This window comes from Amblyomma mixtum, chromosome 1 (assembly GCF_055824585.1).
Source record: "Amblyomma mixtum isolate Tamu chromosome 1, ASM5582458v1, whole genome shotgun sequence".
In the NCBI taxonomy this organism is placed as follows: Eukaryota; Metazoa; Arthropoda; class Arachnida; order Ixodida; family Ixodidae; genus Amblyomma; species Amblyomma mixtum.
This window is the reverse complement of record NC_143012.1, coordinates 176,798,899-176,817,572: the sequence shown is the minus strand read 5'-3', so window position 1 is coordinate 176,817,572 and position 18,674 is coordinate 176,798,899. Positions and strand designations below refer to the sequence as shown.

The 18,674-nt window shown below is 50.0% G+C and overlaps 1 protein-coding gene across 1 annotated transcript in view; it reads right to left on the bottom strand.

The window, feature by feature from the left end:
* Positions 1-18,674, bottom strand: part of LOC149370015 (uncharacterized) — a 125,406-nt gene that overhangs the window by 14,484 nt on the left and 92,248 nt on the right. The window contains exons 7-9 of the mRNA XM_089576791.1: positions 16,202-16,315; positions 3,909-4,134; positions 2,513-2,678 (exon numbers count right to left, since the gene is read on the bottom strand). Coding sequence (XP_089432917.1) covers positions 2,513-2,678; positions 3,909-4,134; positions 16,202-16,315 — 506 coding nt within the window. The remainder of the gene's footprint in view (positions 1-2,512; positions 2,679-3,908; positions 4,135-16,201; positions 16,316-18,674) is intronic.

The window sequence follows — 18,674 nt, the reverse complement described above, 5'->3', positions numbered from 1 at the left end:
AATCTCCGTGCATATGACAAAGCACCATATCACCCTACACGCATGCCGTAATACGGCCAGTAATTACAAATACAGTCTAGTTTCTCTTCGAACTTGAAATGTGTCTGTTAGAACGCTCAGCGGTGTTTTACCTATATAACAAAGAGCTCTGCGTGTTTCCGTAGGATTTTCTAGTCTAGGCAAGAAATAATCTCTTTAGAAATATAGGTTGAGTGTCTGACAATAACTACTCTGTGATGGCTCCGCAAGTATCCTCCAAAAGTGTGGACATAACCAGCATACATGCTTTCTCTGCATTATTGGCATTGGAAGACTCACGCAGTGACGCTTAGCGACTCTTATATATCGTACGCGTGCAAACATCCATGCCACAGCACTCTCAAGATACATATTTAAACAGTAAAAGTTTGAGAACAACGTCTGAATATGCCGGCGACCCACTCAGGCGTCAGAGCTAACGAAGCTGTTCCGCTTGAGCCGACCGTTCTTGGACTAGTTCGCAGAGCCGCCGCCGCATGGCATCGATTTCATGAAAATCGGCAAAAAGAAGCCATTTTAGAATGCAAGCTCATGGCCTTATTTTAAGCGGCGACTGAACACAGGGCTCCAGTCGTGCTCGTCGTCTAGAACTGTTGTCTGTGTTTTCATAGCGAAGGCTCTTTTATGGAGAATTCCTGAGCTAACTACGGTAAATTCGCAGTAAATTTCTTTGCCTCATTTTTGTGGAATTCATTACTATTGAGTGTAAAGCAATCATCTAACATTCATGCTTTCAAGCGTGGTTTTCGTACTTTTCTTCGATTGCGATAAACAACTTTATTCATTGACAGAGCATAAGGAGCAATCACTTTAATATAAGACTTCCCCAAATTACGTTTCATTTATAATTGCATCATCTTGTATTCTGCGTGTTTTAAAAATTACTTTATGTCACCAGTTTCATTTTATCTGCTGCTGTTTGTACATTATCGTTTTTTGCAAGTTTGTAACAGGAGGTTCCCTGTACAGCCGTTGGGTTTGGGACATCGTTCTGTATTTATCAAATAATTGTACCCACTGATTGATCATTTAAAATGAACTGATTCCAATTCCGCGTCATCACGTGACTAGCGCGAGGCACGTGTCTATGCTCCTGTAGTGCTCTTTGTGGTAGTCCAGGTTGCAACACAGTCTGTAGGTTTTAGACTTTAATATAGGTCTTAGCCATTAGGTAAACACAGCAGCAGTACGGCGACCTCTTTCTTTGGGTTTAGCGCGCTACGCAGTATAAAGCGAGAACTCTTGACAATTTACTGCGCTGCGCGAACATGAATCAGCAGCGAATCGCACAGTGTTTTGTTGTCCTTAAAGTTAACGTATTGTACGAAAGCACTGCGTTCACCGGTATCTTCGCCTTAACCCGAGTTGCGTTACTGTTGCAGCACTCCGATGGAGCTACCATTAGGTCTTAGGTTTTTTGGGGCTTAACGCCCTGAAGCCACGCAGGCTATGAAGGACGGGGTGGTGGAGGGCTCCGGAAATTTCGACCACCTGGGGTTCTTCAACGTGCACTGACATCGCACAGCACACGGATCTCTAGAATTTCGCCTCCATCGAAATTCGGCCGCCGCGGCCAGGATCGAAGCCGCGTCTTTCGGGTCAGCAGCCGAGCGCCGTAACTGAGCCACCGCGGCGGCACTAGGTGTTTTAGAATTCCTCTATACGAACATATGCAGGAACATGATCTTTTGTTCCTTTGTCTAACGGTATCTTCATCAAGAAGTAAACAGCGCGCTAAGCAGGACATACCATAATATGGAAGGCAAACATAATATAATAACACAATAATAACATACTATGAAAGACAAACCCATAACAGCTGCCGACCACCTAATATTTGAGCGTAATTGTAATATATTGCAGTCGGCGTCACGTTCACCTGACGGTGACTGGCCATGCTACTGAGGTATAGGCCTGGGCCTACGAGGGTCACGTTGACTGGTCAGTGGTTGCTCGGGTGATCATTTGTGATACAAGTGAACATTTGTTAGGGTGAACAGCTGTTAGGTGATCAACGCAGACAAGGGGCGGTCTTGAGCATTTACAGGCTCCTATTTATGAGCCCACTGTTGATGGCGCCTATTCAAAACACACGAAGCACCGGACGCTCGCGTTTTGCGTTTTCGGGGCTCCCATATAGGAATGGGTACCGTTCCGCAATTAGTTTCGCCAAGTTAACGCTTCTTTGCAGCCCAAACTGTTGCTGAAGCTTTCGATGTACCTTTCCCAGCCACGCAAATCACAGGTATCTTCCTGTTAATATTATTTCAGCTGTGCTGAAGAAGGACGAAGCGACCTTGCACGAAAATTTCGTAACACGTTTCAGCCGTACGCATGATAGCCGTGCGCAATCAGAAGCGCTTAATCCCTATGGCTGATATTTTATTGCCGAAGATTATGGTTGCTTCAAAATTTGAAGTGAAATCTTGCCTGATCTTGCGAAGAACCAGTAAACGCTGCGCAGCATACAAACCTTAATTGTCTTTATCAAATCAGCAGCGAAGTCAGCAGGGTTACCAGCGCCGTATCTCATGGGCGAGTTGATCACGCCGTAGTGGTAGACTCGCTTCTTCCAAAGCTCGTCCAGTTGTTTCTTGGTGTCGTTAGTGCCCACGAGTGCAGCTATGCTGGAGCTGTGCCTGCAGTAAGAGACCAGGACAAGACTTCTGAAGGAAATCCAGTACACCCCCAGATGACTGACAGTGATTGGCGTCCTGTCAGAACTCGCGCGGGCCAGCGGGTTTGTTGTTTTGCTTCAATGCATATTTATATGACCCTTTCGGCCATTAATAAAGACTTGTTTGAAGCCTAGCGCACATTGTGGTCTATAGGGTGGAGAATGGGGAAGGGAGTGCGTGATGTCCGTATAGGCAACAGTCTCATAGCCTTTCGTCAGTTCTTCAGTTCGCCTTTTGTCAATGGCCTCAGCGCCCGTTCCTGCCTCAGTAAAATAATTCATACTGCGTCTCTTACAAATGCGAGCATGCCTCTAACAAGAGCTCGCGCAATGAGCTGATGTGGCAACTGCATTGAAGTTACTTGAATTAATTTCATTGCCGCCTGCCACGGTGCGCAGGCGACCACCTGCTTTTTCGTGACACGGATGGACAGACGCCGGCTTTTCTCGAGAATGGCACCCCTAGGGAATGCTAATTAATGATGGATTCATTCCAGTGCGAAAGCACTACACATCACGAGGTCTAACCGGCTCACCGAGTTTGTGTGAAGCTTCACCTTGAAGGTGACCTTGGAAAAATCTAGCGTAACAACAGCCCATGCAGAAATAATTATTGCCGCGCCTTTGTTTCGGACCCGCTGTGACGCGAACAGATCAGCTTCGCTGGCCACTGCACGAAGGAACTCTGCTATCGCCGCAGCCTAACACGGCTCACGTTAAACTGCAACAGACTTTCCCGCTGTGCATTGCATGTCAGCGTCTTCATCAACTTCCATTTGCAGCAGTAACTGATCAGATCAGCTCAACCTCGATCAGAGCGTAACCCGATTCAGATAGCGTCACCAGACGTGCCGACGACCCAGGAAAGCAAAACCATGAGCCAACCAGGCGAAACACATTTTTTTGCACGTCTACTCGGTTTAGATACGTTAAAATCTTACCACATTTTTTTTTGTGTGAGGGTTGTGCCCAGATGTCTGGCAACAGCTTGTCATGACGATATTTGTAGGAGCAAAACTTTACAAGCAAAGAGAGAAAGAGAACACGGGGCATGCGGCGTTCTCACAACACTTGTGAGAACGGCTCGTGTCCCGTGTCTTTTGTCATGATCGTCGTCATGACCAGCTTTCTATCCTATTGAAGAGCTTGTCGTTCACTCTCACCGGCGCAAAAGGGTGATCGATGCACTCACTCGTGGTCGAAGCCGAGGCCGTACTCGGTGCCCTTGTGCTGACTCGCCGTTCCGAGGAAGTGCTGGAAGCCCTCCGCGTACGGCGGAGTCAGCGAACTGCCGTTGGCGGTGAGGAGCGAGTCGAACATGAGGATAGTGCACAGCTTGTCCGGCGGGAACTTGAAGGTGCTCTGGCTGATGTGCTCGCCAACGGTGCACAACAGCCAGCCCGGCGGCAGCGGTTTTACTGCGGACAAACAAGAAGCAATCATTGCCCTCTTCGTCGATTCTGCTCAAGACATCCGGCGAAAGAAACATGCCGAACTGGCTCTGAACATTACTCAATGTGTTCGATGTCCACACGTGGTCAGTTTCTAAGGCACAGTTATCACTTACTTAGTGCCCGGCCACGGCTCTGAACAAAAAGAGCAAAACGCTGAGGCAGCGTATGAGTATCGAGCGTTGGCAATATCGAACGGATATTGTGTCATTAGCTGTATTCGCTATATCCGGAACAAAATTTTTCTTATATCCGGTCATCTACTTTTTTGATGCCAACATATACAGCGCAAGAAGACAAATCGTTTGACATCACTTCGAATGTCCGCGTAGCTGCTTATTACCGCTGTTTATTATCGTAACTTCTTTCGGAATTACAAATAATCTCAGCTTCAAATCCGCATTTCTCGTGCCACCTGCTGTTTCTGAGAAAAAAAAATTCGCTGTGGCTTAGCTTGGTTAAGCCCGGTAATTGCGAAAGCAATATCCGTACCTACGCCATGGTTCAGGTGGTAGTGTAGCTGGTGGTGGTGCTTGTGGTTAGGCTTGTGGCGATGCATCTGTTATACAATCCAATCCAATCCAATCAAATCCAATGTAATCTAATGTAATCTAATCTATTCTAATCCAATCCAATCCAGTCCAGTTCAGTAAAATCCAGTCCAGTCAGGCCGCCGTTCATGTGCACTACCGTCGCACACGGACGGCGCGAGATCGCGAAGCAATGTTAAGCCGCTGGTGGTTGGCACAGCTACTGCTTTCTAGCGACGTGAGTCGAGCCTAATCTCTTCAGCGTAACGCCACAATCGCGCTCCTAGCGGAGAGCGCAGGAGTTAGGCGCCGGTGGTGGCACCGCCGCGGCTTGCGACGGCGCGAGTCGGTCGCCCTTCTCTTCGGCGTGATGTCACACATGACGTCACAGAGATCAACTAAAGGTCAATGGTGGCACCGCCGCGCCACGGCAAGGGCTGAAAGTGCAAGTAGTAAAGCTTTCGCTTTAAAAATGCATAGCACCAATCGGGCGTACTAATCAGTTATATTTTTATGCGAAGCATACCAAAATAGCCCAACCCAGCTCCTCGAGCGCGGCGGTGTCGTTACCATTGACCTTTCGTGACCTCCATGTCATACCACGTGATGCGTGACGTCACAGCAGATGAAAAATGGCTGAGGCTTAGCTTAGGTTAAGCCTAGTCAGATGCGAAGCATATTGTCGCCGAGTTGCATATCGAGCACGCCGCTTGGCTAGACGTTCTTCACGCTCTGCATCAGTCTCTGTAGCACGCCGCAACTTTTGCTTCTCATTCCAACGGGCAGCCCTGTCTCCAGGAGGCATCTCTATCCCGCCGCTCCAGCATCACGTGTTCACTACAGCGCACCTAGCGGCAGAAGCAGGAAACACATTGGTCGCGACGCCTCGCGCGACGGCGCGAGCTGGGGCCCCGTTTCTCCTATGTCGTTACGTCTCGCATCACGTGGTCCTCCTTGGTCGCGACGCCTCGCGCGACGGCGCGAGCTGGGCCCCCGTTTCTCATCTGCTGTGACGTCACGCACCACGTGGTCATCCCTGGTCACGACGCCTCGCGTGACGGCGCGAGTTGGGCCCCCGTTTTTCATCTGCTCTGACGTCACGCATCACGTGGTATGACATGGAGGTCACGAAAGGTCAATGGTAACGACACCGCCGCGCTCGAGGAGCTGGGTTGGGCTATTTTAGTATGCTTCGCATAAAAACGGGGGCCCAACTCGCGCCGTCGCTCGAGGCGTCGTGACCAAGGATGACCACGTGGTGCGTGACGTCACAGCAGATGAGAAACGGGGGCCCAGCTCGCGCCACCGCGCGAGACGTCGCGACCAAGGAGGACCACGTGATGCGTGACGTAACGACATAGGAGAAACGGGGCCCCAGCTCGCGCCGTCGCGCGAGGCGTCGCGACCAATGTGTTTCCTGCTTCTGCCGCTAGGTGCGCTGTAGTGAACACGTGATGCTGGAGCGGCGGTATAGACCAGATTTTTTTACCCTCGCACGCAGGCTGCGGACGCGCGCCTACTCGCGACGCCAGTCGCCATCTGTCGGAGCGCGCGGCCCGAGGGACTGCGGGTCGCGCCGGCGACGCGCGTAGAACGCATGTTTACGTGTTCGCTTCTGCCGTTTTGTGCTCCATCAGCTAACGTATGAGGGTGTGTGCTGTGCGTTACTACTCACATTTGCCCTCTTCCAGACAGTGCTGCGGTTATCTTGTGCGCAGTTACTCGTTAACGTGACATCCGAGTGTAGTCGACCAAGTAGTGTACGGACTGGAAACCGGCACTTCTAAGCAGATTTCTGCGCTGTCGTGTCGTTTGTCGTCGCCTTTTACGTGCGATATCATCTATGATAATTTGTCACAACTATCGCCCACCAACCGGCTGCCTGGTGCAAGCCGTCGAGGTACAGGGGCCGCTTTACGCTCCCCTGTGGCCTAAAAGCGAACGTTGTGCAACATTTATTTTTTTGAGGTCGGTCAGCCCGTGCGTGGTGCACGTGTGTCGGTGCGTCAGTACTCCAAAGGAACTCAGGGGTTGCGGGTGTAAAACAAATATTTAATCGCATGCAGGGAAACACAAAAACAGGTAAAAACAAACAGAGGAGTGGCCGAAAAACTATACAAAACGCGACAAGCAAGAGAGACAGACAATACAAAGAACACACAAATCTAATTACAGAGAACAAGAAGGCGTACAGGGCATGAAAAGAAGTAATATACAAAAAGTTAAATAGGAAAAAGAACAGAAAGTCCGACGGACAATTCACATACGGGGGCTGCGGCGATGCCTCTGGTTCGGGTGGTTGTGGATGCGACGATGGCTCGACGGCGGCGGGCCTTGTGCGATGGAACGCGTGCCTCGGCGCGGTAACTCGGCCCTCCACGCCCGCAAACACACCACCCAACCTCTTCAACTGCCTATTTCCTCCCGACTGTGCCAACCACCCTCTGCAACCTGGACGGGCCGGCAGCTAGCATACCTCTTCCCTCTCCCTCATCATTGTGCCGCTTTTGTCAACGCGGTGACGACGGGGCAGATGGGACGCATGAACCCGCTCAGCTCCCTCAGAGCGCCGCGCGGGAGAGCAGGAGGGAACGCAAAAGGTCAGTCTTCCGTGACAGGCGTCGTCGAGTCGGCTATGCCTGCATTCTCCACTTAAAAAAAAAACAGCGCACCCGTACCACCGCTCTAGAACATACCACTCCTGGAATTCCAGTGTCGGCTTCGTTCGCCGATGGCTGAGCCCCGAGAGAATTTCTGACCAGAAACATTCCACTGGTCTGTGACACAGCCCCCCACTAAAGAATATTATACCATAATATTTTGCTAGGCACAGACCAACGCCAAATCGCTATCAACAACGAGAACATGGAAAAAAGGTTTTAACCGTTCCGCGTCACAAACACACACAAAAAGCAATGAGCACTCAAAAGTGGCGTACATGTTACAACCTACAGCCACACAAGCGGCTATTCAATCATTTGACCACCGCACAGTCATGACAGTCTCTTCACACACGCAAGAGTATCTGCACTCGATCTCGCGGACGCTTGTCAGTTCACGCGCACCGCACTGCACTCACTGTCGACGTCCTCATGAAGTCCAATTCGGGCATCACATGACACGTGTCACATCGTAACAGCATACAGCTTACATTTATATTACGACACAACGTCATCACAGTGGACACAGTCAAGGGTATACAAAAGATCACTGCATGTAATCAAGACAGCGGACACACACACACACAAAAAAAAAAAAACTGACACTAGAAAGATGTGACACCAATCTAAACAACCCGCCTGGGCCCATTAGTCTACCCGACTCATGTAGTCTGCCCCGACGTTATCACTCTCTGAAAGGGCGTCTCAGTGACTGGAACATTCGCACGGGGTGCCTTTCATGTGTGGCCTCTGGGAGTAGTCCGCTGGCAGGAGCCGCAGGACATGACAAAACGTTTCGCGTCGGCCTGCAGTCCCGGCCAGAAAAATTCACTCCGAACTTTGCGCACTGTTTTTCTGGGGCCCTGATGTTCTCCCATTACACCGCCGTGAGCGTGTTCGAGCACAGCTGTCCGAAATTTCGTGGGAACAACTACTTGAATGTAATCCCGTCCAAATCTAGACGTGAATTTGCGTTGGAGAACTCCTCCTTGGAGGAAAAACTGGTAGCTGTCTCCTTTTCTGCTGTGTACCACCCGATCCACTCGGTCAAAGCATGCCCGCAGCGTGGGGTCACGCTTCTGCTCTTGGCATAGGACTTCGCTGCTTACGTTTTCAGAGTTGACCGACACTCTCAGTCCTCGTAGTTTTCCATTCTCCCGGGCCTGCCCCCTCGTCAGCACGGCGTTTGCCCGGTCATCATCTCTGTCTGCGGAAGCTGCTTTCCCATTTTCCCCGGTGGCGTCCACCTCCGAAGCGCTACCACTCCCTCGTGGCTCTAACCCTTTTGAGGACGGCATCTTCGCAGCCATCGCTTCTAATTTCCAACTGGGATCTGGGTCGGCGGCATGTCTGGCTCCTTCAACGTTGCCTAATACGAGGTCGTAAAGGGGATCTTCCACACACTTCGCACGGAGCCGTCCCTTGATGTATGGGGTGTCAACGTCGACCCAAGCCTCGGGAAGCATGCGAACCGAACGATCAAGGAGGAAAACGGGAGAACTGAATCCTGTGAGATTGGCATCTTCGACCAGGCTCCTCCTCACTATCACCGTGTTGCACCCGGTGTCTCTCAGTACGCGAACCCTTTGGTTGCCAACCAAACCGGTGACTACAGGAAGCTTCTCACTCATAGTTAAAGTCTTGTCAGACAGAGCGACGCTAACAACGGGAACCTTTGTCCCATCTTTTAACTCGATGTATCCATCCTCGATACATACTGATGATGATTCTTCAGCGCCGTCTTTTGGCTTCGTCGAGCTCTTCTGCCAACACTTCCAGCTAGTGTGGCCTGTTCGCCCGCACTTGAAACACTTCGGAGGTGGTCTGTTGCCCTCCATTCTGCCAACGCGGCAATTTTCGGGTCGGTGGCCGAGGCGTGAGCAAATGAAACATTTCAGGATTTTCAAATCATTTGGCTTCGCAGCCGACTTGCTCTCGTATTTCATTTCGCCCCTTTTATCAGAGCTGGCTCTAACTGACGGCTCTTTCTTTGGCGCTTCAAGTTTTGAGAAATTTTCCCATGCGTGAGCGTCCACGTACTGCTCCGCTCTTTCCACCAGTTCTTCGAGGGTAGGGTCCTTTTTCTCTTTAAGAAAGAGCTCCAGCGGTGCCGCACAGCTTGAAAGGAACTGGTCCTTCACCATCAGCTCAAACAAAGCCTTATACTCCTTCTTGGTGCTGGACAGCTCTACCCACCGCTCGAGGAAGTTCCTCAGCCGAGTCACAAACTGGGAGCATGTTTCTCCATTCATGGGCGATGCCCCCTTAAACTTCTCTCGGAATCCTTCTTCCGTCAGCCGAAATCGCAGCATCAGAGCTTGCTTCAGCTTGTCGTAGCTCGTACAATCGGGCGCGGACATTCGGCTAAAAACGTTTAGAGCCTCGCCGCTCAAACACAGGCTCAAATAAGTGGCCCATTGATCCCGTGGCCAACCTTGACTCTCTGCCACGCGCTCAAAACGCCTCAAATAGGCATCGAGGTCGTCGCGCTGCTCATCGAAAACAGGCATAACTTTGTGTGGGTTCACTTTGTTCCCTTTAACCGCCCCTCTCTCTTCCGAGCCGGACCTGGAGTCCGTTTCAGAGACACTAGCAGGTTCCCGCCTCAACAACAACACCTCCTTTTCCTTTTCTAGCAAAGCCATTCTTATATTGGATTCTTCTCGTTGCCTCTCCAACTCCTCATCTCTCATACGTGCTTCGCGTTCGGTTTCCTCCTTGCGCCAAGTGCGTTCTGCATTTCTCTCCTCTCGGCGCCTAGCACGCTCCTGTTCAATCCACGAGAACAGTTCTTTCCCGTCGAAGCCGAAGCTTCTTCCCTGCTCGACCAATTTGTCAAACTCGACCTCTGCCATCGTGCTCAGGAAACAGTGGATATCTAACCACTAGCACGACCCTCTCCTTAGTCCCTTCGGAGCCTCAGCCCCGACACGCGGCTGACCGGTCCTGTCGCGCGGACGCCAATTATTGTCACAACTATCGCCCACCAACCGGCTGCCTGGTGCAAGCCGTCGAGGCACAGGGGCCGCTTTACGCTCCCCTGTGGCCTAAAAGCGAACGTTGTGCAACATTTATTTTTTTGAGGTCGGTCAGCCCGTGCGTGGTGCACGTGTGTCGGTGCGTCAGTACTCCAAAGGAACTCAGGGGTTGCGGGTGTAAAACAAATATTTAATCGCATGCAGGGAAACACAAAAACAGGTAAAAACAAACAGAGGAGTGGCCGAAAAACTATACAAAACGCGACAAGCAAGAGAGACAGACAATACAAAGAACACACAAATCTAATTACAGAGAACAAGAAGGCGTACAGGGCATGAAAAGAAGTAATATACAAAAAGTTAAATAGGAAAAAGAACAGAAAGTCCGACGGACAATTCACATACGGGGGCTGCGGCGATGCCTCTGGTTCGGGTGGTTGTGGATGCGACGATGGCTCGACGGCGGCGGGCCTTGTGCGATGGAACGCGTGCCTCGGCGCGGTAACTCGGCCCTCCACGCCCGCAAACACACCACCCAACCTCTTCAACTGCCTATTTCCTCCCGACTGTGCCAACCACCCTCTGCAACCTGGACGGGCCGGCAGCTAGCATACCTCTTCCCTCTCCCTCATCATTGTGCCGCTTTTGTCAACGCGGTGACGACGGGGCAGATGGGACGCATGAACCCGCTCAGCTCCCTCAGAGCGCCGCGCGGGAGAGCAGGAGGGAACGCAAAAGGTCAGTCTTCCGTGACAGGCGTCGTCGAGTCGGCTATGCCTGCATTCTCCACTTAAAAAAAAAACAGCGCACCCGTACCACCGCTCTAGAACATACCACTCCTGGAATTCCAGTGTCGGCTTCGTTCGCCGATGGCTGAGCCCCGAGAGAATTTCTGACCAGAAACATTCCACTGGTCTGTGACATAATTTTATGCATCAGAATGTAGATCTATTGATTTGACTCAGTGGAGTAGTAACTGGATAGGCGAGCTGCAGACTGAAGGTTGTCCCGACGGAGCGCGTGTTTTCGATCACCATGTACGTGTTCGGCACCCTTGCGCTGAGCTTGCTCTTGTTCCCATTAAACACATTTCATGCAGAGGATTGTAAGCACGACCGCTACCGATTTCAGCTGCTTTTTCCGCACGCATGTTAGAGGTATCTGGGGAAAGGTTTATCTATAGTATCTTTCTGCTGTTGGTATCTACCTTAGCTTGGTTTGGTTTATTAAGGTTTTACGTCCCAAAGCGACTCAGGCTATGAGGGACGCCGTAGTGAAGGGCTCCGGAAATTTCGACCACCTGGGGTTCTTTAACGTGCACTGAGATCGCACAGTACACGGGCCTCTAGAATTTCGCCTCCTTCGAAATTCGGCCGCCGCGGCCGGGATCGAACCCGCGTCTTTTGGGCCAGAGCAGAGAGCCGTAACCACTGAGCCACCGCAGCGGTGCGGTATCTACATTATTCATAGGAAAATATGCGCGATTTCATTACATTTTCCACACTTAACCAAACGCCTACGCAACGCTCTCACACGCGGCGAGAGCTCCTGAATAAAATAACGCGACTTCGGACCTCAGAATTAGTGAAAGCTGGATTAGCTGCTCATATCTATTCAAGCTTTTATAAATTAAGCGGAAGTACGTTTTTATGCACCAGGTTGCATAAACCATGACAAAATTTGTTTTCTGTTGGCGCTGCGACTCAGTTGAGCTCACAGCGGTAATTTGTTGATAAACTGGCGCGGCGACAAGAAAGCCGTTTGTGGAAGGGGGGGGGGGGGCTTTATGGCCGGCAGGAAGGAATAAGAGTGCATGGGAATTGGAACTGCATACTAGCCGCACACCTAATTCTTGATATTGAATAAAAAGTTTCTTTGCGGTGGAGCAACAAGACGGAATTCGATTAAGCACGAGCGCGTTCTAAGCGCCGGCACAATTAACTTGAATGTCAAACTAAATGTCATTAAAACGCGTCAATGTTATCGCTTTGATAACGTAAATACTTCCTGCAACACAGCCACGCAGCGGAAGTATGCTCGACAATGTTTTTTTAGCGCCCGAAGCGCGGCTATATGCAGGCGCGGCCGCGGAACTGCCGCAGCCCCGCAGTCCCCAACGAAACGCCCGCACCGCGGCGCGCCAGTCGGTGCAAAATGGCCGCGCCCAGGAGAGGCTCAAAAATCTGGTCTATACAAGGGGGTGCGCCTGCCTCTGCTAGGCGTACACGGGATAGAGATGCCTCCTGGAGGGCGCGTTCACACTACACCAAAGTTCCGGCGAGCGAAGCGGATTCGCTTCGCTGGAAAAAAAGGGGCTGTTCTCATTACCCCACCCGCGACGGCGGATCCGACGCGGAACTGCGGCTGCTTCTCGCTTTTTCACGAAAGCAGCGAGACCTCATGGCAGTTTCTTTTCCGGTATCGGGAATTCACGGACGAAGCGAGAGCGCGCGTGAGCCCCGCAGACAGTTCGCGCGCTTTTGTCGCTGGTTGTTCGGCTGCACACTGTCCTGCGCCGTTTTATCGCAGAATGGCGAGCATTTCAGAGGAGGAGGAGATTGTTTCGATTCTTCTCTGCAACTCTGTAATGGCTATGCTGGAAGAGTTGCGGAAGGCAGAAGAAAGACCAGCTTCGCGGCGGAAGCGGTGGTGGGTGCGCTCGTAAGAGCAATATAAAATTTCCACCTCACCTGATAACCTGCGCCAGGCGCTGATCTACGGGTATCGCCTTACGTAATCTCGTGTCTTTTTTCTGAATACTAGCGCGAATACTGGAGATTTTATAAAAGAATGTTTATAGAAATGAAGTGTTGGCATTTATTTCATTAGTGCGCCTTTCGAGAATATGACCCCATGTATCTACGAAACGACATCAGTAGGCCCAAAGGAAAATTGAAACTCCTTTGCTTGGTCCTTTCCTACAAGGTAATTGGGAAAATTTCTTATGAGCTTTACCTCCCACGAGCAGGGACCAAGTTTCATCTCTAAAACTTCGAAGAACTGACTGTAATTGGTTTCCACATAACCGGCGTGGAACTATAAATCACATCTGTTCCGCTTAAAACCAACCAGTTCCACTAAACGAGATGAAATGAAGCTGCCTGTTTCACATAAATTAAGCTGGTCCATCTAACATGAAGTTAAACTCAAATTTAGATGTACGTATCACAGGACACGCGCGCGTTACTAAAATTGTGCACAATTGAATATTCATCACATGTCACTATCTCAATACAAACATGCATGCTAACTGCAGGGAATAAAAAGTTAATTACTCCATTGGTTAAAGACGTGGCACATAAGGAGGAGCTCTGGGAAAAGATCGGCAAAGAACTGGGAGTGAGCGGTACGTACAATTGCTTTTATATCTTGCTTCACGCCGATACACGCGAGAATCGTTTATTTTTTTCGGATGCCAGTGTAGTACGTTTCGCGTTGTTCTTTTTTGGGTGCGCCTCCTAGCATCACATGATGTTTAAATAAAGGCATTTTGTATTTGTATTTGTACAGTTCAGATGTGGTAACTGGGCGCTCACATTTTCCTCGGTGTTATGAAGGTACACGCTCGTAAGCGCACACAACCAAGCTGGTACAGGAATCAAACTGATTATTGAGAGGATCCCCCGGCGGAGCCACATCAAGATCCTTGGCTTCACTTTTCAACAATATTTGGGATTCGACTTTCGCGACACGAAATAAATCGCTAAAAATGCATCGCGCTCACGATCCGCCCCAGAGCTTGTCACGCAACGCCCAGCGCTGCTACCGTGATGATATACACTCCAAGATATTCGTACGAGCTGAACCTGCATGGGACAGGAGCTGGCAGTGGCACAAGCAAAGTAACGAAAGTACGTCGCGCGTGCTCGCACGAGCTGTGCGTGCATGCGATAGATGCAAACAGCGGCATAAGCAAAATAGGTGCGTCGGTTTTTCAGTGCGTAATGCATGCGTCGTACGATCGCGAGAGTCCGAATGTGTGGTATAAAAGCTAGCAGCGGCGCGAAAACAACCATCCTTCCCGTAGGCTCAAAACGGGAAGACCACGCGAAACGTATACTGTATACGCCAAAACGTATACTCTACTGGCACTCGAAAACAGAGTTCTCAACAGCGGCATGAGCATGCGTCGTACACGATCGCGCAAGGTCCGCATGCAAGGGATAAAAGTTCACAGCATAACGAGAACAACGGGAAACGTACTACACTGGCATCCGAAAAAAAAAAAAACGATTCTCGCGTGTATCGGCGTGAAGCAAGATATAAAAAGCAATTGTACGTACCGCTCACTCAGAGTTCTTTGCCGATCTCTTCCCAGAGCTCCTCCTTATGTGACACGTCTTTAAAGTTCAGCTGCCGCTTATCGTAAAGGATTGGGTGTTCCTTTATAGCGTCTAGTAGCATCTCCACCGAGAAAGCGCTAGCCGGCCCGCTGCCATGCTTGCCGCCATGCTGAATTTGTCCGGACATGACGTCAACGGCCCGTCGTCGCTTCCGCGGCGAAGGCGGAAAAATCGGTCCCTCACCGATCACCCTCCCCGCGCCGCTTTCCGCCTTCGTCGGCGTCAAAAGCGGCCGAATCTGGCCGAATCCGCTTCGCTCGCCGGAACTTTGGTGTAGTGTGAACGCGCCCGGAGACAGGGCTGCTCGTTGGAATGAGAAGCAAAAGTTGCGGCGTGCTACAGAGACTGATGAAGAGCGCGAAGAACGTCTAGCCAAGCGGCGTGCTCGATATGCAACTCGGCGACAATATGCTTCGCATCTGACTAGGCTTAACCTAAGCTAAGCCTCAGCCATTTTTTTCCCTCTTCTTCAATGAGCATAGGATAACACTGTCTTCGGTCAAGCTTACAACAGCCCCCAGAAAACCTTTAGGGTTGGACTAGTTCAAGCTGCGCATTTGAAAGACCATCAGCGTGGCCTCTACCGCATGCGTCTCTCGAAAAGACGTCCGTATGCAACCAGGGCCACAATGCAAGTAGCATGCCAGCATTGGTACCGCTTTGCGCTGGCCAGGGACAGTCTCACCGGCGCGTCAGCCTTGACTGCGTCGCCGCTCCGACAGTATTCTTTCTTTGGAAAAAGGCCACAACCGCACCCCTAAAGCATGCATCCCATTCTTGTCCCCGGACTGCCCCGGCCGACTAACAGAATGACTGCCGTTTCGCCTGGAAGCGTCTGGAGACGCGGGTATACTATGACAGCGCTATTTCCTGGCAAGGGAACTCATGTATGACTTCGAGGTATACTGCGTCGTAGCAGCCATCAACGTTAGGATCGGAAGTCTCCTGGTTATAGTCCTTGCACTCCTTCTGTGCCTGTGAGCCGTGGTGAAACCAAACACAGAGACAGACAAAAACTACCAGCTTTTTTGTTTCCTTGCATGGAACATGCCAAAGACAGTGGGATTTTTCTGGCATCACCCAAAACCGAATTGAATGCTTATCTTGGGTCCTGGTGCTGCATCAACGGTTACAACAGTAGGGCGGGCATTAAGGAACAACACAGTGGTATTTGCGTCTGCACAGCTTAGCTATTGAACTAGGCCTACTCCTGCAATGCCGCTAAGGCGGAGCAACAACACGTTTCTTACCCGCTGATCCGGGCAAATTCTGCAGTTCTAGGCAGGCAGATTTTGCAGTTGGATTCGCTATTTCTTTGAAGAAAATTCCGTGACGCAGAGAGAGTGTTTCCCCCAAAACGCCAGGAATTAATATGGTGAAAATACTCTGCTTGCTGCGTTACAGTGCTTGCGAACAGTATTACGAGCCAGAACATCGAATGACAGTAGAGCATCGTCGCAAGCCTTCAAAGATATGACAACCAGGCGCAAATGAATTCCGCAGCCTGCTGCAAGTGAACTCACTAGTTGTAGTGGACGGTCCAGTGTGCTCTGTAGCGTTGAGAGTCGTGCTTGTATCTGCCTCGTTGCTTGGTCCTTCAGAGGCTACATCGTCGGTCGACTGTGGCGTGCTATTGCCTGCGTTCATCAATGCACAAAAAACAAAGACGATCCTCCGTGGATCGTTTGAATGCGTTAGCAGCCAAACGTTCCAATATCAGAGGCTAACACAACCAGGTTCGTTATATCCGAGACCCAGACACGACAGTTCGCTATATATGAGGTGGCATACTTAGGTCCATTATATCCGAGGTAACACACGAAAGTTCGGTTTATCAGAGGTCGCACCAAGGTTCGATATACCAGAAGTTATTACACTAAAATTCGTTATATCCGAGATGGCGGAGTGAAGTTCGTTATATCTGAATTTAACACACGAACGCGCGAAAGGTAGTTATATTCGATACAACCACCTTAATATGCCACCTCGAGGTGGCATACTGCTGCCTGCCAAGGTGGGCAAGTGGCAACCTGCACAGCGGGTTGTGGGCAACCTGCTTTGCACTGGTTACTGACAGGCGGCGGTCGCAATTTCGGCTTGCATAGATCCATTTAATGCTAACGCATTAATAATAACGTCAATTATAATTTCAATACATTTAAAGTTAGCCCTGAAATAAGTTCTTCGGAAAATGATTACCAAACGGCGAATTTTATGGTTTGCACATCGTTATCCTTGTCTTACGGGCCATTTAGTGACAGCAGATCGAACCACAAAGAACAACGCGGAACAGTGACATCTTTACGCACACTTATTTGATGAATGGTAGCTTACCTGCAAGAAGAGAATATATAATACTCGCATCTCGCCAAAACTCGCCTGCGCAGCTTAACCTTAAGCCAAGCACAGTACAGCCCACCACGGAAAGAAAAATGTTAGCGAAAACAACAAGAAAGACAGCAGGTGAACAGATTCAGATAGGGTTAAAGAACAAGCGCGTGTCAATCGTAACCCAGCTGAGACCAATAAAAGGATATGGGGTACGGGCTTTTGCGGACAACATACTTGCATAGCCATTGGTCTCTCAGGGTAACAATGAGTTAAAAGAGAATCCACCGCATTGCCCTGCAGTGAAGGCAATCGGGTTGATGCGTTCCCGAAATTTTGCCTGCATGCTCTTTAGCTCCCTTATAATGGAGCTAACGGTTAAACTCTTGTAAATTATAGAATGATAGATAAAATTTAATTCCAGTGGTGTGATTAGTCGCTTGATGAGTCGGTAATGGCCAGTGAGCATTGCTGACACCGTCCTGCTTTTGTTATCATTTGCGTAACACAGAAGTACTGCCCGTGCACTGCAACCTGACTGGCACGAAGAGGCACCAATCGGGTAGTTTATTTTTATGTGCTGCGTAACCTTCGGAAATCGCATTTTGGAAGCAAAATCTCTCCAACAGAGGGACACACAACAGTGGAAACCGAACTGCAGTTGTGGTCTACCTGCAAGCGGAATACGAAGTTCCTACTGTGAGAAAACCAGCTCTAGAAACGCTGGGTGATTTTGCGACTAGCGTCCAAAAAAAAAGGAGATCGAGTGGCTCTGAAATCACGTGACAGCTGCACGCGTGTCTCGTGCCACTTTATTGAAGCTCCAAACCATGCAAGACAACAAGGGGGGGGGGGGGGGGGGGGCTGGCATAAAATTAACATGTTTTTTTGCCAATTTTTTTTTTATGCAGGCCGTATTCTTACGCAGACAGTATTTTGACCAGCATGCAGATGACTGTGACAGAGCCTTGGACGACTGAATCGATTTGCTAATGCAGAGACATGGAGAAGCACAGTACATGTTCTGGACTACACAAGGTATCCTATGCTACAAATCAACGAAGAATTCCTGTCGCAGCCAAAGATAAGCCGGTACACAATAATCGTGCCAAAAGCTTTAGGTAGAACACCCTGTTAACGGCGGAAGCTGGTGCAGGTATGGTTTGTCCTGCTTCGCGAGGCTCCAGTGGTGATCAGTTCTAGGGCAGCCTTAACTTCCATTCCTCCATGTGTGCCCATGTACCCTTAACATGTGATGGATAAATACTTGCTTCTCTACGAGTATCCGTGGCCCCTGATGTAGCATCTCATACGACACCGCTCCTCCTCCTCCTCCTCTCCCACTCTTAAGAAATAACTAAGAAGAATTGAAAGTTGTTCACAGACGAGATGAAATGTTAGCTGCGTAGTTTACATCTGTCGTCAGCGGTGGCGGGCTTAGGTTTAGATCTTATTAGAACTAGAACGGGAGAGGTGCATTTGAAGACAAAGGGGCAAGGGCGATCGCCACCGTCACCCCACCTCCTCCAGGGGCGAGAGAAATATTTTGTAGAGGAACCACGATTACTTCTACGGGCCCGCTTTTTTTTTCAAGAAAATAATAAAAAATATTGCGTATATGGTATCGCCCCATTCAACCGCTCCTTTCAGGAGCTGCCTATGCATCCG